Here is a 27,420-nt window from a genome sequence, read left to right on the forward strand (position 1 = left end):
ATTGGTGATTGTGGTGAGTTCTGAGAATTTTCCACAGAGCTATCCTGCCTGCCAAGCTCCTCTGTTCATGGAATTCTCCAGGCAAGAATACCGGAGTGGGTTGCCATTGCTTTCTCCAGGGGATCTTCCTGACCCAGGGATCTAACCCAGGTCTCCTGCATTGCAGGCAGATTCTTTCCTTTCTGAGCCACCGGGGAAGTCCTTCTTGTGCCAGAGAGTCTAGTAAACAACGTTCCAACTCTGAGAAGACAAAGATGAGCTTTCAAAATTCTATAATGTACCCACATACTGTGTCTGAAAGCAAAGGGAAATGAGTTCGTATGTTACCCAAGTAAGTCAACAGTCCCTCTACTTACAGGTGAAGTATTAGATCCTTCCCCAGCTATGGAGATCTAATGTTCTATTAAAAGGAAAAAGAAAACATGTCCAGATCAAAGTAATATATGTAATTTCTGTTAACTTACTTTTATCTTAAAATTTTTTTCAGATGTTAATGCCTCCTATCAGCGTACAGATTGACAGGACAAGTATGGTATAGAATTGAGGTAGACTCAACGAGTCTGTGCAGAGTAACAGGAAGTTGAAGAAGTGGATTGCAGGGTCCTGACCCTCAGGAAAAGCTCACTGTTAAAACTGCAGTAGAGTGAGGCAGAGGACACAAATTTTTATATTTTTAGTGATAAATAATAAGCAACACAATTTCCACATTCTTGCTATAAGAATGTCATTAACTAAATTGATGATCGTCAATCTTGTTACTAAAAGAAGTAGGAGTCATTAGGTTAGCCAAGTGACTTCAATTAAAAAGTATTTATCTCAAAGGAGAGTAAGTGCAGTAACTTGACACTTGACTTTCTGTAGATTAGCAAACCCGATAAGCCAATATTCCTAGAGAAGATTGCTCCTAATCACATTAATTTGATGATGACGTTACTACTACTGACTGTGACCAAGGTGGAGAATCTTATCTTATTCATCTCTTCACATCTTTGTATTGCCACAACTTTTTAGGTCCATAGTACCGAGAAGCAGTGTTTCTGGGGAAAAAAACGTGTTCCTCTTGTCTCTTCCATCTTTTATCTATTTATTTATTCCTCTCCACCTAAAACAACTCTGATTTTCTTGGGGATGGCAATGTCTCCATCTTAAAAAAAGAAAAGGGCATCTCCAAGTCTCCTTTGCATGCAGTTAGCAGGGTGAGAACTTTCTTGTCAAAACAAGATTTTGTGACTGATGCTTTGGGGAGAATTAAAAAGTGGGGCTAAACTACCTTGCATGTTTTTTGTTCCCCATCCTCTTTCTGCCTGAGACAGCATAGTTGGAGCTGCTTATGGACCTTATGGATAAAGGAGTAGAAAGATAGCTCCTGGGACACTGATGATGCGATATAGAATCGCCATCAGCTCTGCACCGCCTGTCTCCATGTTTTTTTATTATTATAACATTTCATTATTTATTTGGCTTCTTGGGGTCTTTGTTGCAGCACATGGACTCCAAAGTGTGTGGGTTTAGCTGCTCTGTGGCATGTGGGATCTTTTTTTCCCGAGCAAGGATCAAACCCACTTCCCTTGCATCGGAGGGCAGATTCTTAACCAATGGACCACCAGGGAAGCCCCTCCATGCTTTTATTTTTGTTGTTATGTGAGAGAGAACTTAACTTCCACCTTATGGAAGTCATTGACTTGTTAGCCTCTTTTATTTACAGACAAAAACAGTTCCTGACTACATTCACATTAGTGATTAGGATGAAGAGAGAGAAGGCATGCTTCTATCTACTGAAGACAGAAGAAATGACCAATATACTGAATGACAGAAATGAAACATGATCGAGATTGACTTTCCCAATGCCTGGAAGACAAATTGCTTATTTCATGTTCCAAGATTGAGAACCAGGACCAGTAGGTGAACATCATAAAGATTTTTACCTAATATAGAGACATTCTATTGAACTGCCTGATATTTAAATGATTGCTTGATAAAGCAGTGAGATTCCTAAATAACACTGAAAGAGATGATCAAGAATACTGCTGGACTAAATGGGAGGTATAGCTAGATGAGTTCCATATTTCCTTTGAACTCCCCAAGGTCCAGATTATGGTTCTTGTACCCAGAATATATATTATGTGGATGCAAAGTGAGACATTATATTGACTGTATTACTATATAAACCTGATATCGTAGAAAGATCTCTGATAATTAAGAGAATCACGTTAACAAAGAAATGGCATGTACAATAATAACAAGACCCCCTTGTTATAACAAACAATTTAGGTAGTTCCACAGAAATGATTATAAGATTTATCTTCTTTAAAATCATGGCTAAATTATAGTGACATGTAAGTTAATCAATATTTTGTATTATTCCATTCTTCTTTTCTCCAAGAAATTCTAATTTCACTTCAAAGCTTAGATCAAGTATTTCTACTAGAGAGCAAATTTTTGCTGTAAAAAGGGGATAGATAATACCTATCTCATAGAGTTGTTGAACAAATTAAATGAGATGATCCACGCAAAGCATCAGCACATAGAGGTTACTTTCTTAAATGTTAGATATTGTAATTAGCACATGGCTTTATTATATCACTTCTTCCTGTATTATTTTCTTGTTTTCTTAACCCTACTCTAAATTAGAAGTATACTGAATGCAGGCAAGAGTCAAGGCCTTCATCATCATACCTTAAGGGCTTAATTCATAGTAGTTGCTGGCATCAATTAATGTATTCATGAAATTCACAGCATATTTACATTGTATAAACTAAAAAAAAAATTATAGTATTCTGGAATCAGAGGAAATCTTAAAAATACTTACAAATGAGAAACTGATAACTCAGAATCATAAAGTGACTTGCCTAATGTTAAATGAAATGACAGAGCAAGAATTCTATTTACAACTCCAAATCAGTTCTGATAGACTTAAAAACTTGAACTTCACTTCTGGGGGGATATACTGAAATGTAGATTTGAGAATCACTGGTTGGGGGGAAATAGCATTTTAAGGTCGGAAATTGGGTCTGGAAGTGTATCAAAAAAAATTTAAAGGCTTTTTTCTTAAACTTAAAAAAAATAAAAAATAAAAAACTCCAAATCTAGCTTTCCAGAGTCTTCCTGTACAAAGTTTCAAAGATCTTTGGAATATTGGTATTCCATGTAACAACCAACTGCGCTACATCCAGTTATTTTTGTTTTTCTACTTTGTTAGGCAAAGAATTCTGATTTTGCTCATTCTGATTTTGTTGGGAATGGCAACATGCTCAGTTCAAAAGTCACATTTCCAAGTCTCCCTTGCATATACAGGAAGCACTATCTTTTTATCAAAACAAGATTTTTTGACTGGTGCTTTAGGAAAAGTTAAAAATACGCATAATCTGTGCAAGGTGACTCTAGTGTTTCTATTGTAAACAGTGGCCTACTCATCCTAAAATGAATCAACAGCTAATCTATCATAGTCATCTCCCAATTTTTAAAACTGTTTCAATAGTTATTCCAATCATAAGTATTCAAAAATATAAATGACCACCACATATCAGCCCATGCCCTTTACAAAGTATAAATAAAAAGAAATAAAAACAATGAAAATGTAATTTCTTGTTCAAGTTTTGGACCCTAACTACACACATGCTTTCCAGTATTAGCTTGCCATCTTGTGGCGTCTCACTCTTGTGCAACTCAGTGTCTGACCATCACACATGGTAAGGCCTCTGGTATCCATGACTTCACACATGCACATCCACTTTAAACATATTTATATGCATGTAAACGAGCCACACCACAAATTTCACCTCCAGACCAACTTCATTCCAGCAAAGGCTTACAAACTTTAAGTTAGAGAGACAGGGGCTGGCAGCTAAACCTGCACTAAGACAAGCGCACATAAACCATTTAAGTATTGATGGAATACAACATGCATACATGATTGCTGAAAAGGCGTGTATGTAACTTATCCTGGGAAGACAATATGAACATGGTCTCTACTAAAGATGGGAAAGCAAAGTGATAACAGGATTTAAATACAGATTTTTACCAAATCCAAATGGTGGCAAGGCCTCTCTTCCCCTTCTGACAGGATTATAAAATCTACTGCAATGTCTGCTTTCTCTGTTGAAGGTATACATACAAACGTTGTGTGTACATGCACATATATACTATTATAACTACTATATAAATTCCCTTCAAGCAGTACTCTAGGATTGGTAACCTCAGTAAGAACACATAGGTCTCCTGGAATAGATGAGTCTGGTGGTGACACAAATAAAAATTCTGTGACAATTAAGTCCAATGCCAGCTTCTTCCTATGGTTGTGATTAAATGAGTGGACACTGTCAGGAGCTTTGTGCTCAGGTGGTGCTAGTGGTAAAGAATCTGTCTGCCAATGTAGGAGATGCAAGAGACAGGGGTTTGATCCCTGGGTTGGGAAGACCCCCTATGGCACCCGACTCCAGTATTCTTGCCTGGGAAGTACTACGGGTGGAGGAGCCTGGTGGGATCCAGTCCATGGGGTTGCAGAGTCTGACACTACTGAGCAACTGAGCACATCAGGAACTCAGAACAGTGTCTGACATGATTGTTTATTAACTATTATCCACTATTCACTTAGATAGAGCCAGACTTCAGTCTTGGGTTCCCAAGCCTGCCCCCCAGGATCTCTGAGCTCAGTGCTTTGTAACTGCTGCTCCACTGAATGCTTGATTCAAAGCATCATCAGACTTGAAAGCTCTGCTGGAGCATGTCTGCCCTTTGTGTCCTTGATGTACTTCTGAGAAAAGCTGCCTACGTGTTATAGCTTGGTCAGTGTAAAGGAAAACATAGAGCCAGGCAGTAGTTTTAAAATAGAAATTAAGATTTTCTCTTGTTGTTAGGGATATATGCTTAGAGAGGAGAGCAAAAGAGCTATAACACAAGCTAAACACTCAGTGACTACACACAACCATTATTCTGTGTTGGAAAGGTGCAGTGTCATCACACAGAACATTCTGGATGTTTCTGATTGCCTCACTTCTAGCAGAGCAACTGTTGCCTTTCATACTTCTGGCTCATCTACTTTGGCTGGAGGACTGGTGTGGGATCAAGGTTTTGTTGGAAGAAATGAGAATTGCTTTAGTTTCTTGTTTTATACTGGTAACATGTAGACTACTTTTTCAAAAAACTATTTTTGAGGTGTAAGACACCAACGTATGCCATGGCATGTGACTTGAAAAAATTGTATTATTAAAATAAGCATAGTGCACTGTCTCCCATATTATCAACAAGAACTTTCCATAAAACAAGGCTGCTAACTTTCCTGTGGTTGAGAATTACATTTTAAATTGTACAATTCAGGCTAGAATACCACCCAGCCACCATCATGGATTAGAAAATTTCCCTTTGAGGGCAGATATACTTGAGAAAAAAACTTTGATACGCTTCAGTTTAAAGTAGCTATAAGTATTAACAGGTTTAATAAATACATTAAGGATGCTTTTGAAATTTTCAAGTAAAGAAATGCACTGAGTTCACCAGCTAAGTGGTTTTCTGGAGAGTTGGAGGAAACAAGCAAGAATTGCCAAAATGACTCAGTTGTTTGAACGTCTGAGTTGTATTGATTACAGAAGTGTTCTGGAAACATGTAAGACTCTCTGTATAACCCCAACCCCCTTTCCATCCCTAAGTGTCTAGGTGTTGATAAACACTGTGAAGTCTCTGTATAAAAGAAAGGACTTGGACTTGGTAAGAAAGAGGGGCCAACCCTTGGTCAGAATGACTCCTAGGTACCTGATTCCTAAGAATTATTCCTGGTGGGATCTGCTCCTGAATAGTTTGAAACCCACCCTGCGTCCTTAAACCCCCTGCGACTTCAACACCTCATTGCTTCACAGGGACCTTGGCATACGAGGGTTACTGTCACCACCCTTATTCCTGGTTCCTCTTCTCCAACCTCTCCTGTGGAACAGGACACTTGGGGGGCCCAGCACTTGTAGCACTAAAGCTTTAGGGGCGTGCAGGATGAATGTTCTTTTGCTGTGCCCATAGCTATTCTGCGGAACACACAAGAACCTGGTAGCCAAGGTGGCAGTGAACAAAACTCCAGACTACAGTTTCAAGTATAGGGCTTCCAACATATACTAACTAGAGTAGAGAGTGAGACAGAGTCCACTCCAGTCCTCCACAGCTGCTTCTCACTTCCTTCTCTCTCTTAGCTTCTTTGGTTTCCAAGTGCAGACCTCTAATGGGGGGAACTCTGCTCCTCCAGGTTCCCTACTTTTAAGATCACTGTCACCTCCGTCACAACTCTAGATTGGGTTCCAGAAAGGGTTTCCCCTCCTTTGGAATCACTATTAAACTACAGACGAAAAAATTTAGTAGATGTAGGTCTTAAAAGAGTGAAAGTTGCTCAGTCATGTCCAACTCTTTGTGACCCCAAGGAACTATACAGTCCTGGGAATGCTCCACATCAGAATACTGGAGTGGGTAGCTGTTCTCTTCTCCAGGGGATCTTCCCAATCCAGGGATCAAACCCAGGTCTCCCACATTGCAGGCAGATTCTTTACCAGCTGAGCCACCAGGGAAGCCCTAAAAGAAGAGTATCATTTACAAATCATCTCCTAATACTGATTCCTAATCATTTGGGGAAAATTCCCTCCAGCTACCAGGACAATTTTCACAGCATCATCCCAGCTAAAGACACTGAGCAAGCTGTCAGCTCCTTTGCTGCCTGTGTTCTCCAAATCAAGGGATACGCAAACTCGAGTCAGTCTGCCTGTTTTCAGCCCTCAGCTCTGCCACATACTAGCCGTGTAATCATTAGGCAAGACACCTAGACTTCCTCATCCTAAAATGAGAATGAGAGCACCAAGCTCTTTGAGTTGGTAAAAGAATAAATGGAAATATAAGGTACATTGTTAGCACAGTGCCTGGCACACGGTGATAGTCAAATAATAAAACTGTTTTGGGCTTCCCTGGTAGCTCAGCTGATAAAAAAAAAAAAAAAAAAACCCAGCTGCAATGCAGGAGACCTCAGTTTGATTCCTGGGTTGGAAAGATCCTCTGGAGAAGGGATAGGCTACCCACGCTAGTATTCTTGGGCTTCCCTGGTGGCTCAACTGGTAAAGAATCTGCCTGCAATATGGGAGACCTAGGTTGGATCCTTGGGTTGGGAAGATCCCCTGGAAGCTACCCACAGTAGTAGTCTTGCCTGGAGAGAATCCCCATGGACAGAGCAGCCTGGTGGGCAACAGTCCAGGGAGTTGCAAGGAGTGGGACATGACTAAGTGACTATGCACACACAATATAACTGTTTTACTATCAATGGAAGATCTGAACATGGAGCCTAGGCCTAGGAAAGCTAGATACAGCAGATTCTTATTAGACTGTATCCTTGGTCTTGAAGAAAGAATTCAAAGCTCATCTTTATATTCTGGAACTTTATCTTCATTGAACCTGGATCTCTCAAGGCTTTGGGGCCAAGATGATACCACGAAGAAGCTATTTTCCAAAACTCCTACATGTACCACATAGTTTGGAAGGAAGCATGCTCCCCACCAAATCTCTAAAAGCAAGACTGCAGCACTGGACTCAAGCTCTTACATCAGTTCCTACTAACAGCATCTTCTGTGTACAGTCCATCCAATAAATCAGACCAAAATCTGTTTCAATTTCTCAACTCATCAACATTCTAATTTAGCGTTCATCGACATTCTAATTCAGTAATATACTTCTACGGTCATTTCCAGACACTGCATTACTCCTACAATCTTACGTTTCAACACTCTAGTCTTTCATACCTAATTCTCAGCCTTATTCCCACAATACCCTCTCTTCAGCACCGTTAAGACCTCCAGTCCCATACTGCTTATCTGTGGAATCTGAAAACAATAAAACAGGGACTTCCCTGGTGGTCCAGTGGTTAAGACTCCATACTTCCAGTGCATGGGGCAAGGGTTCAATTCCTGGTCAGGGAACTAAGATTCCACGTGTGGCCAAGAAATAAAACAAAAAAACTTTAAAAATTTTTTAAATTTAAATAAATAAAAACAATAAAACAAATGAACTTATTAACAAAACAGACTCAAAGACCTGGAGAAAGAACTTATGGTTACCAGGGTGGGGGAAAGATGAGAGGGAGGGACAGATTGGGAGTTTGGGATTGACATGCACACACTGCTATATTTAAAACAGATGACCAACAAGGACCTACTGTATAGCACAGGGAACTCCGCAAAAACCTAAATGGGAAAAGAATCTGAAAAAGGGAATGGGAATATGCACAACTCAATCACTTTACTGTACACGTGAAACACTGTTAATCAACTATACTGCAACATAAAATTTAAAAAAATTTAAACTGTATAAAAATAAAAAATATTGAGTCTTCTAACCCTCCCACTCACCCCAAGACAGACCTCCAGTCCCTTGACTGTTCAATTTTCTTTTGTCCTCTTAGCTTTTGTTTCCTACCCTAACCAGGCTCGACTCACTGATGAAATACCTGTCCTGGGACTATGCAACCTCTTCCCTATTTGTCCTCTATTCAAACTGAGCAGCACTACTGGAAATACTACAAGATTATGTTCTCCTAACTTAGCTGGGTTTTGAATGCTCTACCAGTTATGCTTTTATATATAGCCTTCTATTCTTCACCTCAAACTTTAATATTTAAAAGTCGACTGCCTACTTTTTCAAGGCTTGCTGTGGGGCAGGAATGCTGTTTCCTAGATAATCATTCCTACTTAACAGACTTAATCTAGACATCCTTTCTATTTGGTAATGCTGACCTTGGCCATCTATTCTTGAGGCGAGGTTCCATCTACTAATCTGTCAACTTTTGCCTCTTTAATGGGTACCTCCCCAGTGTGTGCGTGCTCCCTCACTCAGTCCTGTCCGACTCTGTGACCCCAGGCACTGTAGCCAGCCAGGCTCCTCTGTCCATGGGATTCCAGCTACCATTCTATCTTCTCCTTCACAACCAAACTTTTCAAAAACAGGTTTTTCCAGTCAAGCTACAAACTGCCAAGGTCACCAATTACTTTCTTACTACTAAATCCAAAGGATATTTTGCTTCTAGTCTTATGATTTTTATTTCTCTTAATCTACTTTAAAATATTCGGTTAACTCACCTCAGAGTTCAGCCCTAGGCCCTTTTGTATACACTTCTCTAGCCTATCACCCATTCACAAAACTGCTCCTCTTCCAGTCTCATCTACCTGAATAAATGGTATTTCTTCAACCATTTAAGCCAAAACCCTGGAAATCTTCTCTACTTCCCCCTTCTCTTCCTTTTCCATAACTCATAATTATTTAAGTCCTACCCAATATTCTAGATCTCTCAAGTCCATTCACTATTCTCCTCCAGCCATCACCATTCCACACCAACAGTATCCTCTCTCCCCCAGATGAGTTGGAAAGCCTTCTTTTTTTTTTTTTTTTTTTTTAATATTTTTATTTATTTATTTGACTGCACCAGGTGTTAGTTGCAGCACATGGGATCTAGTTCCCTGACCAGGGATCAAACCCCAGACCCCTGCATTGGGAGCACAGAGTTTTAGCCACCAGACCACCAGGGAAGTCCTGGAAAGCCTTCTTAATTGGTCTACTGGAATTCCCCAGTGAAATGCTCTCATTACAGTGAATTTTTAAACATGTTAAGAATTTCATTCATTTTGAAACCCAAATGTGAACCGAGGATAAACTCAAATATAATTAGGTTTAAGACACTGTGTGATGTGGCCTTTGCTTCTTTCCTTGTTCACTTTAAACTCTTATCAGCTTTTTACCATCTCCTCAGAAGTTATTCTTACCACAGCTTTTCATGTTTCCCTGTAGCCTGGAGCTTTTCTGCTTTCCCTCCCTCAATATCTCCCTCTTCAGTTAAACCTTTAATTGCTTCCCCTCACTACAGACCATACAGTATCATGTTCTCACCCTATTAATCTTACAGTATCCCTAGAACTAGGAAATTACAGTAATTGTGTAATTCTGAGCTCCATGAGAGTTTGAATCATCTTCCATTTAAGAATTCAATAAAATTTTACTTCTGTTAAGTATGTTCTGTTATTATGTTCAAGGTACTGGACTAGGTACTTAGCAAGATTTCTGCCCTTGTGCAACCTATAGGTTGGTTTTGTGGCATGGGTGGTGTGAGATTTTAGCAAGGTAGAAAAAAAGCAATTACAACTGAAGATGAGTGTTATCAAGGAAATTGAGTGTTGTAACACTGTAACTGGCCATGTTACAACTGGGGCTACAGAGCCTAACTTGAGAAACCTAGGTAGTGACTTTGGATAGAGAGAATTGGGAGAGGAATAGGTTGAAGGTAAAGCGGGAAAGATAATGATTTTGGTTGGACGTGACATGCTTAACTGTGATGTAGGCAGCTGAACATGAAAGCCTGAAGCTATAAAAAGTTTGGTCTTTGGGTTATGAATTTATGTGTTAACAGGCACACTGGTAACACTGAACTCCACAGAATGGACTGCATCATCCAAAGAGTGTAGACTCACACGGAGCCAAAGGTCAGGTCCTGGGAGAACTAGGATTGGATCCAGTGATGCAGGGGCCAGAAAAGCTAAAGATAAGGAGAAACCAAGAGAAAACGCCACGAAAACCAAGAGAATACTTTAAAGAGGAAGTCATCAACCCTACTGAATGCTCCTGAGGTAGTACATGAGAGAAGAAAAAGAACCAACAGCTATGACAGCATGGGAGACTGCAGATCCTAATGAAAGCAATTTTAGAAAAGTTGTAGGGATATACAAGGTGCTAGTACATGAAAAATAGAGGTAACTCAAATTAGTTATGATGGGAACTAAATAAAAGAGGTTATAGTTGGATGGGATCAAAAGACCCCTCTCCTTCACCTCTTTCTTTAAAGAACAGTAGCCATTAGGGGCATATTATGAGCTGCTGGGAAGAATCTAGTAAGACTGATGAAACTTTGAGAAGGTGAGGAGGGACTGACTTTTCCTAAGTAGAAAAGAGTGCAGGTATAGATGGGTTTGTAAATTTAGGGATGAAAAGCTGAGAAAGTTCCTATCAAATTTTTGTATTTTTCTCAGAAAATTTAAAAATTGCCAAGTAGCTTTGAACCTATTAACCTGCCTTTTGTAATAATTTTCTCCCATTCAACTGCTCAAGAGTAGACAGAAAACATTTTCCAGATCATGATTTAAAGGGAGGTGCAGGGGTATGGTCTGAGGTTATCGGTAAAGTGGAATCTAGCCTCTAAGCCAAACCAGATGAAGACAGGAGTGAACTGGTAAAGAGTGATCAAGCGGTGGGATTAACTGTTAGTTGTGATGACGTAGAAATATATTTTAGTGGAGGGAGCTCAAGCAGATGAGCTGGAAAGTTTGTGGGTGGAGAAATGGAATTTTAATTCCAGACCTGGAAGTGATACAGGTTTTGATTTTGTCAAAGCACAGTGCTCCCATTTATGGGAAGATCACTGCAATAAGAGGTACCCTTAATGAGCAAGGTCATTAGGAAATAATTTGATCACTGAGTGGTAGGTTGGGAGGCAGATAATAAACAACAAATACAAAAATTAAACACACTGGTATACAAAATGAACACATGAAACTTCAGTACAGAGTGATCTGGGTGACCCTCTGAGGAGCTGCCATTTAAGCTGAGCTTATAGAGGAATAAGCATTCCAAAGAAAATGTGTAAAGGCTTGAGGTGGTGGGGGTGGGTAAGCTTACAAAGTGTTCGAGGATGTGGAAGCATCAGGAAAATGGGAAATCAGATGGGTGTCTGGAAAGCTTCCAGTTCAAGATGGTGGAGCAGAAGGAGGTGCGCTCATCTTCTGCGAGAGCACCAAAATTGCAACTAGCTGCTGAACCACCATCGACAGGAGGATGCTAGAACCCACCAAAAAACGATAGCCCATATCCAAAGACAAAGGCTGCAGGGAGATGGCAGGAGGGACACAATCACGATAAAATCAAATCCCATACCTGCCAGGTGGGTGACCCACAGGCTGGAGAACAAGAATACTGAAGTTGTTCTTGCACTGTTGTGAAAGTTCTTAACCCCAGGCTCCCCAGCCTGGGGATCCAACAAAAGAACTGGGAATCCTCAGGGAATCTTGCCTTGAGGGCCAGCGGGATTTGATTATAGGACTTCCAGAGGACTAGGGAAAACAGACGCGTCTTGGAGGGCACAAAAAAATGTTATGCGCACCCCAGAGGAGACCCCATTGGAAACTGAACCGAAACTACCTGCTAGTGTTGGAGGGCCTCCTGTGGAGATGTGGGTTGGCAAGGCTCACCACAGGGATGGGAGAACTGGATGGTCACCCTTGCTGTAAACCCTCTTGGAGCTCGCCAATAACCCTACCATAGAGTCTGCAGGCCCCAGGGCTGGGTCGCCTCAGGCCAAACAACTACAAGGGAGGGAGTGCAACCTCACCAATCAGCAGATAATTGTATTAAAGCTTTACTGAGCAAGGTCCTGCCCACCAGAGCAAGACCCAGTTTTTCCCATCACCAGTCCCTCTCATCAGGAAGCTTACACAAGACTCTTAGCCTCATCCATCAGAAGGCAGACAGAAGAAGGAGCAGTCTTACAGCGGCTAAAACAAAAATCAAATTAGAGAAAATTAATCACAATAAAAAGCAGAAAGTTATGTCCCAGATGAAGGGACAAGATAAAACCCGAGAAAAACAACTAAAGAAGTAGAGAGGCAATCTTCCAAAAGAATTCAGAATCATGGTAGTGAAGACAATCCAGGATCTCGGGGAAACAATGGAGGCAAAGACTTGAGAAGATGCAAGCAATGTTTACCAAAGACCTAGAAGAACGAACGAACAGACAAGAGATGAGTAAAATACACTAGAAGCAATCAAAAGCAGAATAACTGAAGCAGAACAGATAAATGACCCGGAGGACAGAATAGTGGAAATCACTGCTGTAGAACAGAATACAGAAAAAAGGATGAAAAGAAATGAAGACAGCTTAAGAGACCTCTCAACAACACTGAAAGTGAAAGTGAAGTCACTCAGTCTAGTCGGACTCTTTGCGGTCCCATGGACTGTAGTCTACCAGGCTTCTCCATCCATGGGATTTTCCAGGCAAGAGTACTGGAGTGGGCTGCTCTTGATGAAAGTGAAAGAGGACAGTGAAAAAGCTAGCTTAAAACTCAACATTTAGAAACCTAAGATTATGGCATCTGGTCCCATCACTTCATGGCAAATAGTGGAAACAGTGGCAGACTTTATTTTTGGGGCTCCATAATCAATGCAGATAGTGACTGCAGCCATTTGCTCCTCAGAAGAAAAGTTATGACCAACTTAGACAGCCTATTAAAAAGCAGAGACATTCTTTTGCCAACAAAGTTCCATCTAGTCAAGGCTATGGTTTTTCCAGTGGTCATGTATGGGTGTGTGTTGGACTCTAAAGAAAGCTAAGCACCAAAGAATTGATGCTTTTTAACTGTGGTGTTGGAGAAGACTCTTGCAAGTCCCTTGAACTGCAAGGAGATCAAACCAGTCAATCCTAAAGGAAATCAATTCTGAATATTCATTGGAAGGACTGATGCTGAAGCTGAAACTCCAATACTTTGGCCATCTGATGTGAAGAGCTGATTCATTTGAAAAGACCCTGATGCTGTGGAAGACTGAAGGTAGGAGGAGAATGGGTTGACAGAGGATGAGATGGTTGGATGGCATCACCGACTTGGTGGACATGAGTTTGAGCAAGCTCCAAGAATTGGTGATGGACAGGGAAGCCTGGTTGCTGCAGTCCATGGGGTCACAGAGAGTCAGACATGGCTGAGCAACTGAACTGAACTCAACTGACTGAATAGCTGAAAACTTTCCGAACACAGAAAAGGAAATAATCAACCAAGTCCAGAAAGCACAGAGTCCCAGGCAGGATAGATCCAAGGAGGAACACATAGAGACATATATAATAATCAAACTGACAAAAATTAAAGACAGATAAAATATTAAATATTAAAAGCAACAAATAATAAACAAGGGGAAAATGACAAATGACATACAAGGGAACTCCCATCCAGCTATCAGCTGATTTTTCAACAGAAACTCTACAAGCCAGAAGGGAATGGTATGATATATTTAAAGTGATGAAAGGGAAGAACCTACAGTCAAGAATATTCTACCCAGCAAGACTCTGACAAGCAAATATTAAAGAGAGTTCAGCACCACCAAACCAGCTTTACAAACAAATGCTAAAGGAACTTCTCTAGGCAGGCAGGAAACAAAAGAGAAGGAAAAGACCTACAGAAAGTAAACCCAAAACAATTAACAAAACGGTAATAGGATCATACATATGGATAATTACCTTAAATGTAAATGGATTAAATGCATCAACCAAAAGACACAGACTGGCTGGGTGGATGAAAACACACGTGCATGTATGCACTTCCACTTACCACATGACTCTGTTTGAGACTCCCCAAATTATATGCAATTATTTTATATTAAGTTAATCATGTTCCCATCATGGCTTACAATTATCTTTTTTTGTCTGGCTATTGATTGTGACGTAAACGTCAGTAAGTAAACATCTGAAGTAAACGTCTTTTACTCTAGTGAATTATGTAACTATTACTCACTTAATATCATTGTATGATTGGTCAACAGAAAAAGAATAAAACTCTATTTTCACCGAAATGCCTCCATGGTGGCTCAAATGGTAACGAACTTGCCTACAATGCAGGAGACCTGAGTTCAATCCCTTGGTTGGGAAGATCCCCTGGAGGAGGGCATGGCAACCCACTCCAGTGTACTTGCCTGGAGAATCCCACGGACAGAGGAGCCTGGCAGGCTACAGTCCATGGGGCTGCAAAGAGTCAAACACGACTGAGCGACTAACCACAGCACATTTTCACCCAAACTAGGATCTAATAGAAAAATCTGTTATCACCTTTTAAAATCAGATGCATATCAGAATTATCTTGAAATTTTTTGAAAAATACAAATGCTCAGGCATTGCTTTTTTCTCCAGAGCTCCAGATGTTTCTAATGAGCAGTCATGTTTAAAAACAACTGGACTACACAATGATCTTTTACTTTTATCTAGTATGTTTTACTTTTTCTATTTCATATTCAGTGCTCCCATTTCATTTAGTTTGTTTTCCAACTTCTCCATCTCTTGTTTTTTAGGATCTTTCTCAAGTCTTTATCAAGTGTAATAGGAAAGCTTTTGCATATATATATAAAAATGCATTATATATATTAGGAAAATAATGAATTTTTGCCTAAAAAATTATGACATTTTGATTTCACTAGACTATGAATAGAATGTTAGATTTCTAATTAAAAAATAGATATGCAACAAAGGTTTACTGTGTAGCATAGGGAACTATAGTCAATCTTATAGTTCACCATCATTGAAGTCTGAAAAATTCCCACTTTAACATTTAACATCTTTTCTGTACAGAAGTTTCACATGCTAAGACACACTGGGTTCTTTCAAGGGAGCTCTAATAGTTTAGAAAACTTCTCTGATCACTGCCATCACCTTCCCACCCACTGACATCACACACCCTACCCACTAAATTTTGCCTGAACTATTTCAAGTTTCCCAACTTTTAACTTCCAACTTATCCTACCTATCCTCTATACTGTGCCAACTGCCTAAAATTGGTACCTGATTAGATTGCTCAACATAAATGCACTCAGTAACCACTTAAAAAATCAAAACATAGTGAAGATAACATGGCATGCGAGAACCTTCATGACCTGGCCCATCTGCCTCTTCGGTTCAGCTTCTCCAACTCCCTATCTTTCCACACTGACCACCTTATTAATACTGCAAATGCACTATGCTACTCGCTACCTACAGCCTAGAATTCCCTTTTCCCCTCTGACCACTTGCTGACCTCTCATTCATCTTTCAAGACTCATCTTTCTATAAACACTCATAACCACTTATCTTTCTCCCTGAAAACAGAGCATTTCCTCCTTAATAACTCTAGCTTTTATGCAGTTTTTAATAGCTATAGCAACTGTGTTTGCTTACCTGATCAAAATTTGCCTTGTTAAACTCTCTCTGTCCAGCAGTTTAAAAAAATAATTTACTTATGCTGACTCAACTTGACATTGCTGAAAAATTCTCAAAACATTACATTTCACTTAACTCGATGTATTTTGAATAATATGTTCTGACTGGTAAGATTTAAATTCTCTGGGTTTAGAGGAGGGGGAAAAAAATCCATTTTTCAAACGATGAAACCTTAGGCAAATTTACACTGTGGTAAGAAAATATCTCAAAGACAAGGGATTGAGGAAAAGTATACCATGAAAAATATATACTTTTTGATTCTTTTTTAATACTTAGGCATTACATTCCGTATCAAATTTTACCAACATGCTGTTGTTCTATAAATTCATTATGTATTTTATACCATAATTTGATTTTTCTGTTCCATGCTAAAAAGCCCACTATTCCATAATTGCTTTTAGCATACAGTACCTGGAATATAAAAAAAATTAACTCAATGTTGGCAAATCTTTCCCCCTGACACGTAGGAGAACAATTACAGAAACATCTAGTGGTTAATTTTCTTAAGCTAATGGGCAAAAGAAAAGCCCCAATACATTGGCATTTTCCCTTAACAGGCTCATCACTACATTCATCAGAAATAAACCTATCTGCTGCTGTACTATAGAGCAGTTTGCCAAATGCCTACCTTTAACAGTTAGGTCAACTTCTAAGAAAACTGTACGGAAACATTCAGTTGTTGACAAAAATTTAATATTAAAATTACTCAAAGTTAAGTTATTATTAATTTAGAAAAAAAGCATGTATTAATCACCCATAAGAACAATTTTTATTTTAATAAATAACAGTGGGCTTACCAAAGGGTAGAGATTTTAATGTGTCAAGTTTTATGCATATTGGTAATAAACCTTAAGGAGGTGAAACCAACTATTCCATATACCCCATTCGGCCCTAAAAATAAAACTATAATACTTTAATAATAAAACTTAAAAAAATATTTCCCAAAAGAAAATAATTCACTCCTTGACCATGCTTATTTATTCAGAGTACCAGCAATTTCAGTTAATATTAAGTGCTTCATTTTTCCTGCAAGTCTGATGTTGCACAGGGAATATATACATTTTCATATCACAATATCAATATCTCAGACAAATAATATTGTGAATATAACTGGTTTATAACAAACAAAGTCAAAAATCAATGCTACTATTCATGGCAAACAGAAACAAAAGTAAGTCTGAGAGGATGTTTTCTTTTGTTTCCAGTATGGATTTTAGTTGGACTTCAAAGGAAGGTTCATAAACTCTCCTGAAATAACCTCTACCTCTGGCTGTAAATCCACAGTATAAATATGGTGAATAAAGCTAAACTATAAGAGCTAACTATATACTGAATAATCAAAATAATCAATTATAACAACTAATACTGCTCTGGAAGACCATTCTAATGAAAAAAGTATCATTAGATATGGCAGGAAAATACAGACAAATCTGTACAATCTAACATCTATAAACAGTAAAATCAAAACATCCAACTTCCTTATAGAAAGTGTTTTATCTATGTAATTATAAATGTTTAAGGAACTCTTGCATTTTATAAACACAAGATGGGCTCACTTTGATGATACCAATTTTAAGATTTATAAAAATGTTTAAAAAAATTTTTCCACAAAAGTTTATACAGTTTAAAGCTATACACCAATCTATAAATCTCAGAAAATGGGGGTGGGGAGGAAACAAAACCTTTATAAGATCACATGTATAAAACAAGAAATGAAATGTGATTTTATTTAAGGCAATACTGGGCTACTTCACAAATCACCACCTCAAATATTTACACTGCTCCACACTACTAGTTTCTATCACATTCACAAAGGATTTTTTTTTTAAATACCAAATGTTTAAAATCTTTGATGTAGGAAATCCTTTATTCACATTTCCATTATATTTCATGGAATCATAGTAACTATATCCAATTGAAAGCTTTGAAAAAAAATTGTAGCTATAGGAAATTGCTAAAGAATCTGCTTTAATTTCACATGTATACCACCCAAAAAATCCTGGAAGGAAAATTTACAAAGCAGAGCAAGTTGTTGATATAATGTGCCTACTTTGTGAAAAGTAAATTTTTTTTGGAGATCATCTTGTAAATAAATGTTTTATGTAAAAAAAAAATCAATGAACTATGGCAGAGTTTCTAGTTTTTAGTTCAAAAAATTCTTAATTTAAAACAATAAAAGGACAGTTTTAAAAACTTGATCACTTGGTTAAAAATTAAAATTCCAAATATAAATGTGTCATTTAATAGTTTAGACTTACACACTGCTGGTGGCAGCAAATGATTTACAATAATAAATATATACAAAAAAAGGTATCTACAAACAAAGAGTACTGTTACACATGAGCAGTGACCTGGTGAGACAAATCAATCACACAGATAACTCAGTTTAGTTCATGAAAAGGGCAACTGGCTGATAGAAATTTGAGGTTTAGCTCAACTATTTACAGTAACTGAAGTATGGATTCTGTTCCTCAAGTCCCATAGGGATAAAAAAAAGTTCTACATGACAAAATGTCATGTTTTTTGTTTTTTTTTTTTTCTTTTTTTGGCCAGGTTAATTCATGTCAGCAACAACAAAAAATAACGAAAAAGTTTCACAATTTTAGCATGCTTGATGGCTTCCTATTTAAAAGAAAACTGTAAATAATGTATTTATAGCACATCAGTTATCAGTACTGCCCTCTCCCTGTGGCTTTGCCCATACTGATGTCTTTCATAACAGACCCATCTGGATCGTTTGAATGTACTTCAAGTTTTTTCAGACTGACGGTAGGTTTCATTTCCTGAAGCTGCTTTAAGACAAGCTCAGTGCAATCTTTCAGAGTCTTGTCTAAAACAATTTTTACATTATCACTGCACTGAAGCTGTGTTGGATTGGCAAACTGTACAAAAGTTTCACTTTCTTTACAAGAACATATATGATTTCCACTAGTCACAGCAGTCTTGTCGACATTTTTTCTTGAATTTGAATGGGATCCTTTTTTATTCCCGCTATTGGGATGATCTTTGTCGGTATTTTTCTTCTGTTTCACTGCAGACTCCTCCAGGAATTTGAGAAATGATACCTCAAACCCCATTGGTTTAAATGAGCTCCAGTCAAAAGATGCAGGGTGCTCCTCAGTGGTTTGAATTGCAACAGCAGTTTCTTCTTCCTTATGTATACTACTTAATTCAACTGCTGCTGCTGGTTCGGCTTTTTCAACTTTTCTCTTTTTATTTTGGGAGACATTTTTTTCTTTATTAACTCTCTTCAAATTACTTGCTTTTTGTTTTTCTGACTGGCAGGGGTTATTTTCCTTAAAATCATTACTTACATTTGAAGAGGTCTGAGGTTGGGTCTCCACACTTGTGTTGTCTTCATTTATTAATTTAGTAATAAATAATTCTGTTAGTTCATCCACTTCATCTTTTTCACTTTTTACAATTTCCTTCTGTGGAACTACAGCTGTTCTTGCATTACCATTGCTCTCTGATACACCTGTGTCAGAATCCTTCGCACTACTCTTTTCAACTTCTTGGTCAGAAGTTTCCTTTAATTGTGAGCTGCAACACCGTTTGAAGACAATGAGGAGGTTGCGGTGTTGTGATGTAAATGCCTTAGATAATTTATGGCATTTATAATGTCTGATTATATTGCTTTCACTTGTAACAACCGATGTACACCCCTTTATCATACATGGATACTGGGTGACAAATCTGCTCGTACATTCAGACAAGGCATCATTTCTAGCCTTTATAGAATATACATGCTTTCCACGTTTCAGAGAGTAAGGCTTATTTTCTTCAATCTGCACAATCTTTGCAGTCTTGTTTTCCAAATTATTTTTTTTCTTTCGTTTGGTCTTAGGCATTTTGACTCCTTCCCTTCCAGATTTGTATTTTGTCCCCCGGTGTTTAGACTTTGTCTTTTCTTGGTTTGCTTTGCTTGACATATTTTCCTGACCAGGTGTTAATCTTCGTGGCCGAATGAGATGAGCTTTATGTTTGTCATTATGCTTATTAAAAATGTGTCGGAGGAGATTAGACCGAGTTGCATATATTCGGTCACAGCCTTCACAGTCACACTTGTATATGCCATCTTCTTCAGTTTTACTTCCCCTGGCCCCGATTCCATGGTCTGCCTCAAGATGAACAACATAGTTCAAGTATGTGGTAAATGAAGATTTACACTCTGACTGATCACATGGAAATTTCCCAACATCCACAGAAGCGGTCATACTTTCAATTTCTTCAGGTGACATCTCATGAAGCTTCATGTAGTGTTGTATTAGGCCAGTAATTGCTTGGAAAATTCGAGAACAGTCACTCACCTGACATCGAAATTCTTTCACAGTTTGTTTCGTTTCAATTTCTTCACTCTCTTTACCAGCTTCACTCTCCTCTTCAACTTCTGCAGAAAATGCAGGCAGATCTGATTTGTGCACAGCCTGGTAATGCAGAATTAAGTTCTGCTGTATCGTGAAAGCAGCAAAGCAACCCTGATGAACACAGCGATAAGGTCTGTAGGGACTGTACCTTGTGGGAAACTCAGGAGACTGAGAAACTGGCTTCTTGCGTTTCCTCTCCTCCTTTTCTTTTTTATGTCTCCTAACTTTCCGTCCTTTGGTTTGCGCATTTGTGAGAGGATTTGTATTACATTGTTCTGAAGTAATTGCAATCACTTGAGAAGAACTTTCTGTTTTTTCAGGACTTTTTTTTTCTAGAAGTTGTTTTTCTGGGATCACTGCTATATTACTGAGGATGTTTTCTTTCATTGCTCCCAACTCTAAAGCAGGCTGGAATTCCCTTTTATTTTCTTCTGTCAGAGCTAGCTGTCTTTTTACTTGTGTAATTCGTGGGGCTGATGAATTTTCACTCTGAGATTTTCTTCCATAAGGTCTTTTTATTTTTAATTTGACCATTTCTTCTGTTGTAAAATGATGTACCAACTGACAGTGTGCCCGAAGATTAGAATTTCTTGTAAATGTCTTCGTACATGTAGGTACTACACATTTAAATGGAGCAAATTTCAACTGATTCTTCTTAATCTCAAGAATCATCTCTGGAGTGTACTGATGAATTTTTCCATAGTGCTTAAACAGTGCATCTTTTGTCATAGCACTGTAATTACAGCCTTGGTTTTGACACACAAAGGGTTTATTAACTCTGTCATTAAACTGAATGTTGCTTATAATTTCAGAAACTGGAACAACTGTGACATTTGGAATTGATTTCACAGGAGTGGGAGTCAGTGTCACTGATGTATTTATCAGGACACACTGGGGTGCTGGAGTGGACAGGTCATTTTCTAATTTTAATTTCTGTAAGCCTTCTAAAATCTCCTGTATTTGATCCTCCTTATGTAATACTTCAGACTGAGGAATGTTACTTTTTGTTGGCATGACACCTATGAAGGAGGAAAACTGAGATGACTCAGATAATTTGTTATTTTGTACAGTGTTTACTGAAGGAAGCTGAATGTTATAATTTATTTGAGCATTCTGTGATGTTTCACCAATACCCTGAGATCCATTTTTTACCTCAAGTATTTGAGAATTCATAGCACTTTTAATAATTTCAAGAGTCTTTTCAAAGTTTTGTATGACATTGTCTTCAGAGATCTGCAAATCAGAATTTATTGAAGGTGTGCATGAATTCAAAGCCATCATTTGGGAATCACCATTTTCAGTTTTTAATGTTAAAGGAGCTAACACTGTATGGGACTCAAGACTGGTTTTGAAGTTTTCTTTCACATCAGTCATAAACAACTGATTGTCAACATTATTTAATTTCTGTGTTAGATTTTCCACCAAACCCTGAGGTTCACAATTGGGAATTACAGTGGAATGAAGGTTAGTAGTTGGTATCTCAATACTCTTTGCTATAAGTCCCATTGCTGTTAAGTCACTCGTTACCAAGTTTTGGGGAGTATTAGGGGCAATTAGTGGAGGAGTAACTTTCTTTCTTCTCTTAGAAGCACTGCTTCCCTTTTTATTTAAATGACTAGACCTTGTGTTCTGAGGACCACTTATAACTGAAACACGTGAACTGCTACCGGTAAAATTTTGTGATGGCCCGCTAGAATTAGGGAATGAACTAGAACACAAACCATTTTCAACAGTCTTCAGTAGTAAGTCGTTTGTTGGAAAAACAGGCAAACTGCTACATTCCTCAATGGAGGAAGTTTTGGGGTTTGGTGTCCCATTCTGGTCTGTCAGCATGGGGCTTGGGTGGCACACTGTCTGCAGCAAGGTTGGCACAGGTGGATTTGGCATCACTGTTGCATTTACTTGTGCTGCGTCGGAGACACAACCTGTGGGGACGTGAGAGAGCACATCAGCACCCTCAAATGTACTGGGAATGCCAGCAGTTTCCAAAGCTTGTTTGATGATTTCGCTCCCCTCTTGACTAACACTTGTATGAAAGCTAGTCACACCAGTCCGAGGAAACGTATTTGGTAAAAATGTTGAGGAGCGGTTTTCAGCAGCAAGAAGTTGCAGGAATGATGGATCTTTAAAACAAGCTTCTGGACTGAATGTAGCCTGTTGTGGCTGCTGCAAGTTTACTGCATTTGTGGAGAGAATCATGCTGGCAAGAAGAGAAGGCTGCCCATTATTCTGTAGAAGTTCTTGAGCAATTTCTGCTCCATCCAGTGGTTTACAGTAAGATCGCTTAGACAAGTGTCCACCCAGAGATCTGGGGTTAGTGAAAGCCCTGTAACACCTGCTACAGATAAATTTCCCATCTCTGATGATTGCTGGCCATTTAGCCCTTTTGTTGTGCTTGGGTTTTCTTTCCTTCCCATTTGGGCCCCGCCCACGGTCTTTTTTCACTTTTTCCGGTCCAGGCTGTTGGGCACCAGTGCCACTGAAGTCATTTGCAACACTGACCTGTGAAGGAAAAACTGCATTCTCACCGTTCCCTCCCTTTAGAAAGGAGGAATTGGTATTTCCTTCGATCTGTGAAGAAAAATGATTTGTATTATTTTCCAGTTGGGAGAAAACAGAGTTAGTCCCACTGTCTGCTGGTGAAGGGAATAGAGACACGGAGCTGCTTTCTGCAGGCAACGGAAGGAAAGGATCTGAGCCGCTGTCGATATTCAAAGGCAAAACCGTTTTGGTTAGGTCTTCCATTTGTGCTGGCAAGGTGGTGCTAGATAAATTCTCCATCTGGGAACATAACAGACCACCACCTTGTTCATTTTTATCCTGAGAAGGTATATTTGGATTTATGACACTTTCCACTGCGGCCAACAGTGGAGCTGACACACTTGCTAAATGAGCCGGGAAAATGGATGATGAGACGTGTTGCAACTGATTAGAACAAGTAGGAGTCCCATTAGCTTTGGTCTGTGGTGTAAAAAATGCATTATTAGAGCTGCTCACCTGCGATGGCAAAAAATAAACAAACTTTCCATTATTTGGTGTATTTAAATTGTTAGCTTTCTGACCCCTTTTGCTTTTGCGTTGCATTTTGAATGCTGCATACTGGTCGGGGTGTGCTGTCTTCATGTGTTTCCCAATACTCTGTGAAGAGTTGTAGGTTCGAGTACATCCCTCAACCTGGCAACTGAATTTCTGAATTGGCGCTTTTGGAGGCACTGATGGAGTTCCTAAAGAATTACTGAGGTTGGGCTGTGGTGGAACAAATGTGATACTTTCCAGCGTCTTCAGAGGTAAATTATAAAGACTGGATGACGTTTTAACATTACCTCCACATTCAAACTTGGGAGTTGGTAAATTGTTTTGAAACCCTGCCTGGTTTTGCACAGAAAAGGTCATCAGGTTGCTCACTTGTCTTTCTAAGTTTTGTGTGGTCATGCCATCTATCTTGAGGGATTCTGAGGCCACTAAAGAATTCTGAGTAATCTGGGTTTCATTAAAACAATCCTGTTCCTTTCTCTCTTGGAAATCTGTGTGACACAAATCATTACAAGCATTTTCAACTGGTGTATGTAAGTTTGTGACCAGTGATTCACCAGCACTTTCCACAGTTGAGTTTTCTTGCTTTCCAAAGTTCTCCTCGATCCCCTGATTGAGGGACACCTTAATGGACACGGCTACTTCACTGGCCTGAAGTAGAGGAGTGGGAGCAGTGTTTCCTAAACCATTTGGCAGTGGTCCATCACCCTGCCCGAGCTCTGAAGCAGAAGTCTGGTCTTGTTTGGCCACAGGTGATTCTGCCTTGCTTTTATCCCAAGCATCACTTCTATCAGCTGGGACGGTGTTTTCAACACTATTTTCTGAAGGAAGCATGGGTCCTTCTTTCTCGGTGTTCCCTTCTGCACTCTGATTCACTCTGGAAGGCTGAACAGAATCTCTGGCTGAATTAAGTTGGTCTTCAGGAGGCAGTACTTTTTCAGGAGTACTGTGATCTTCAAGATGCTTTTCAAGCTCACTCTGAGAACGGTAAACTTTACCACAACCTGTGAACTTACACGTGTAGGTATTATAATGCTGTGCTTCATGGTCATACAGTAAATAAGCTTCTGAAAACACCCGGCCACACTTTGGAAACATGCACTTCGCCCTGAAGACCGGATGCTCCTTTCGGTGGGTTAAGAGCTCTGCGTAGCTGTTAAAGCCGGCCTTACACCTCATCTGTATGCAGATGTACGGCTTGCTGCCACAGTGCATCTGCAAGTGATCGTTGAGATGAGTGACACTTACAAAGTGCCGCCTACAGTACTGGCAGATAACTTTTTTGCTTTGCATTTCAAGAAAGCGTTTGGCATCTTCATTATCCTTATGTCCCTTTACGTGAGCAATTAAATTTTTAAAGTACTTAAAGCCTTTTTTACAAAAAGTGACAGGGCAGTTGAACTCATTAACAGGTACTGGTTTCTGGACTGGGATCACCTCTGGCTCGTAAGATTTGTCTTTGTCATCAGTTTCATCATCTGAGCCATCATTGTCATTAAACACTATGAAGTCTGTGGAATAGAGACTGTTCTTCTTGATCGGCCGCTGCTCCTGCTTGGCCACAGCATTTGTCTTTTGATTCTCATTGGTAGTTGTGATCTTAGGAGGCCTTCCCAACCTTCTTAATGGTTTCATAGCCGCCAGTCTCTCTTTACTTGATTGCTTAACATGCAATGTGACGTGAGGGACAAAAGTTTCTTTAGAATTAAAGTTCTTTGCACATATGGGGCAACTGTAAATCCCATCTTTGTAATGTTTTTGAGCATGTCGTACTATTCGATGACCAAGGAACTCTTTGTCACATAGCACACAATACTGCATGTAGGCTTGCCAATTCCTGAACCGAGCCGATATAAATCCCCTTTCTCTTAACTGTTTTATCTCTCTCTTTTTCTGCTTTTCATCACAAATGTCTCTAAGAAGGCCAGAATTAGCACCAATTCCACCATTCATGGAAGTGTCTTTACTATCTTCCTGGTAGTCTGCTACTTTCTCATAAACCTCACTGTCATTTAACTCATCTATTGAAGACACGATTGATGCCTCTTCTCCCATTAATGCAAGACATTGTCGTTTCAAAGTTTTCCAATCCCAGAATTCTGGATCAAAGGGCCACTGAGTTTTCAATACAAGTAAGAGCTCACAGCGTAGGGAATTTGGTATTGGAAGATTCTCTTCATCATATTTCTGGTCTGGCTGGTTATATAACATTTCCACAGCATAATATGCATCTACTGTAGGCTCAATAAGAAATTCACTCAGTTGACAAGCACGTTTAACTTCCAGATCATCAGGCAACAAGCATGAAATGGTCTTGCAGATAGATATTTTCACTTCAGTATTTTCTGTAGATTCCAGGCGAAGAGCTTTTACACATAGCTCTATACAAGTGGCAAGTCCAGCTCCTTCGGTCTGTGAAGAAGCAAGCAAGAAATGTTACCTTAATTTACACTCATCAATGCAGATTTGTGAATTCAGTAATTTTAAAACTGAGGTTTGTTTTCTCAAATTTTGCAACAGTCCACCTATGAAGATAACCCCTCCCAAGCATTGTGGCTGTGTGTGTGTGTGTGTGTGTGAGAAAAGAGCTGTAGAGAATAGCAGAAAAAACATAAACATTGGTAGCTAAGACATGAGTATAAAATCATGTAATGGCCAGGCAAACTTGGATGTTACTTAACTTCTCTGATCTTTCATATCACAATATAAAATAAGAGATCAAAACAGCACTTAAACTTAATGAAACTGCTGTGAACATTAATAGATATCATGCATCTAAAGTATCATGTCTGGCACACAGTAAGAGATCAAGAAATGTCATTAACTTTATCACAAATTTCATTTCCTAAGTTTGTATTTACAATCCTTCTGAAACAACCACCCTCTAAGTTCAGTTATAAAACTCAGAATGTCCCCATACTTCCTAACTCATTAGCAATGAAAAGAGATTCTCACATTTGAGAATAAAGTTCTTTTTTTTTAATACTAGGAATCCTAATTTGATCATAAAGTGAAGTGAAAGTTGCTCAGTCATGTCCGACTCTTTGCGACCCCATGGACTATACAGTCCGTGGAATTCTCCAGGCTAGTATACTGGAGTGGGTAGCCTTTCCCTTCTCCAGGGGAGCTTCCCAACCCAGGGATCAAACCCAGGTCTTCTGCATTGCAGGATTCTTTACCAGCTGAGCCACAGAGAAGCCCAAAATTGAATGCCAAATCACCTACCTCATGACTGGAACATCCTAAGAATTAGGAGTAGCAGGAGACACAACAAACTTTTTATCCTTTTGAATTAGCATCTTGAACTATTATGATAATATAGCAGTAATAAAGGTAAGAGTCATTTGAAAGGTATATGAAGAGATAAAATGGGTTTTAAAAGGCTAAAAGAGAACAAATAAATGAGAAATAAGCCAGTCACAAGATGTGGCCACATTCAAGGGAATGAAACATGTGTGCTTTAGACCAAAGGGCAAGAAGTCAAAAGAAGTTCAAAAGAACTGAGAGGATTTGTATTTTCACAGGTTAGGAAGAAAACAAAATATTTTACTAAAAGGGAAGCTTAGATTTGTGGGCCAAAAGGAGAGTGAGTGAAACAGGCTGAGAAACTGAACTGGCCATCTTAATGTTGTAAATCAGTTTGAAACCTTAACAAATAAGGCCAACAAAACAATGTCAAAATTTTTGTTCTTGTGAGTTTTTTTATAGTTCTGTGTATGTATGTGTGACTGAAGATTAAGTTTACAGGTCATATTCAATTCATAAACTGGTTATGTGACAACTATCTTTAGAGTTGAGTCAAGAGTGAGTTAGGTGAACAGTGTCAGAACTGAGTTAAATTACAGAACACTGAACTGGTGTTTGGAGAATCAGAGGAGTGCTTAGTGTAGAAAAAAAATCACACATGTGGTGCTCAGAAGCACTTAGTGAGTAGTGAACAGAGGAGAAAACAGTTTTTTCTTTATACTACTTTTCATGCTTTTTTGGTTACTAGGAACTTTGTTTGGCCAACACTACTTG

The 27,420-nt window shown here is 39.0% G+C and overlaps 1 protein-coding gene and 1 long non-coding RNA gene across 6 annotated transcripts in view; one reads left to right on the top strand and one right to left on the bottom strand.

Annotated features, from left to right (window-relative positions):
• Positions 1-8,072: 8,072 nt before the first annotated feature.
• On the top strand, positions 8,073-12,180 carry LOC145521009 (uncharacterized). The gene is made up of 2 exons (XR_014064980.1): positions 8,073-9,369; positions 9,539-12,180. It is a non-coding gene; the product is annotated as an uncharacterized LOC145521009 (long non-coding RNA).
• Positions 12,181-16,746: 4,566 nt separating this feature from the next.
• The window catches only part of ZNF292 (zinc finger protein 292), an 89,216-nt gene continuing 78,542 nt past the window's right edge, over positions 16,747-27,420 (bottom strand). For all 5 annotated transcript variants that reach the window (XM_081528631.1, XM_081528627.1, XM_081528629.1 and 2 more), the window contains one exon: positions 16,747-25,812. In XM_081528631.1, the coding sequence (XP_081384757.1) occupies positions 18,670-25,812 (7,143 nt within the window). In that variant the 3' untranslated portion in view covers positions 16,747-18,669. The remainder of the gene's footprint in view (positions 25,813-27,420) is intronic.

The sequence above is a fragment of the Giraffa tippelskirchi genome, chromosome 9 (assembly GCF_054371585.1).
Source record: "Giraffa tippelskirchi isolate mGirTip1 chromosome 9, T2T-mGirTip1v1.2.pri, whole genome shotgun sequence".
In the NCBI taxonomy this organism is placed as follows: Eukaryota; Metazoa; Chordata; class Mammalia; order Artiodactyla; family Giraffidae; genus Giraffa; species Giraffa tippelskirchi.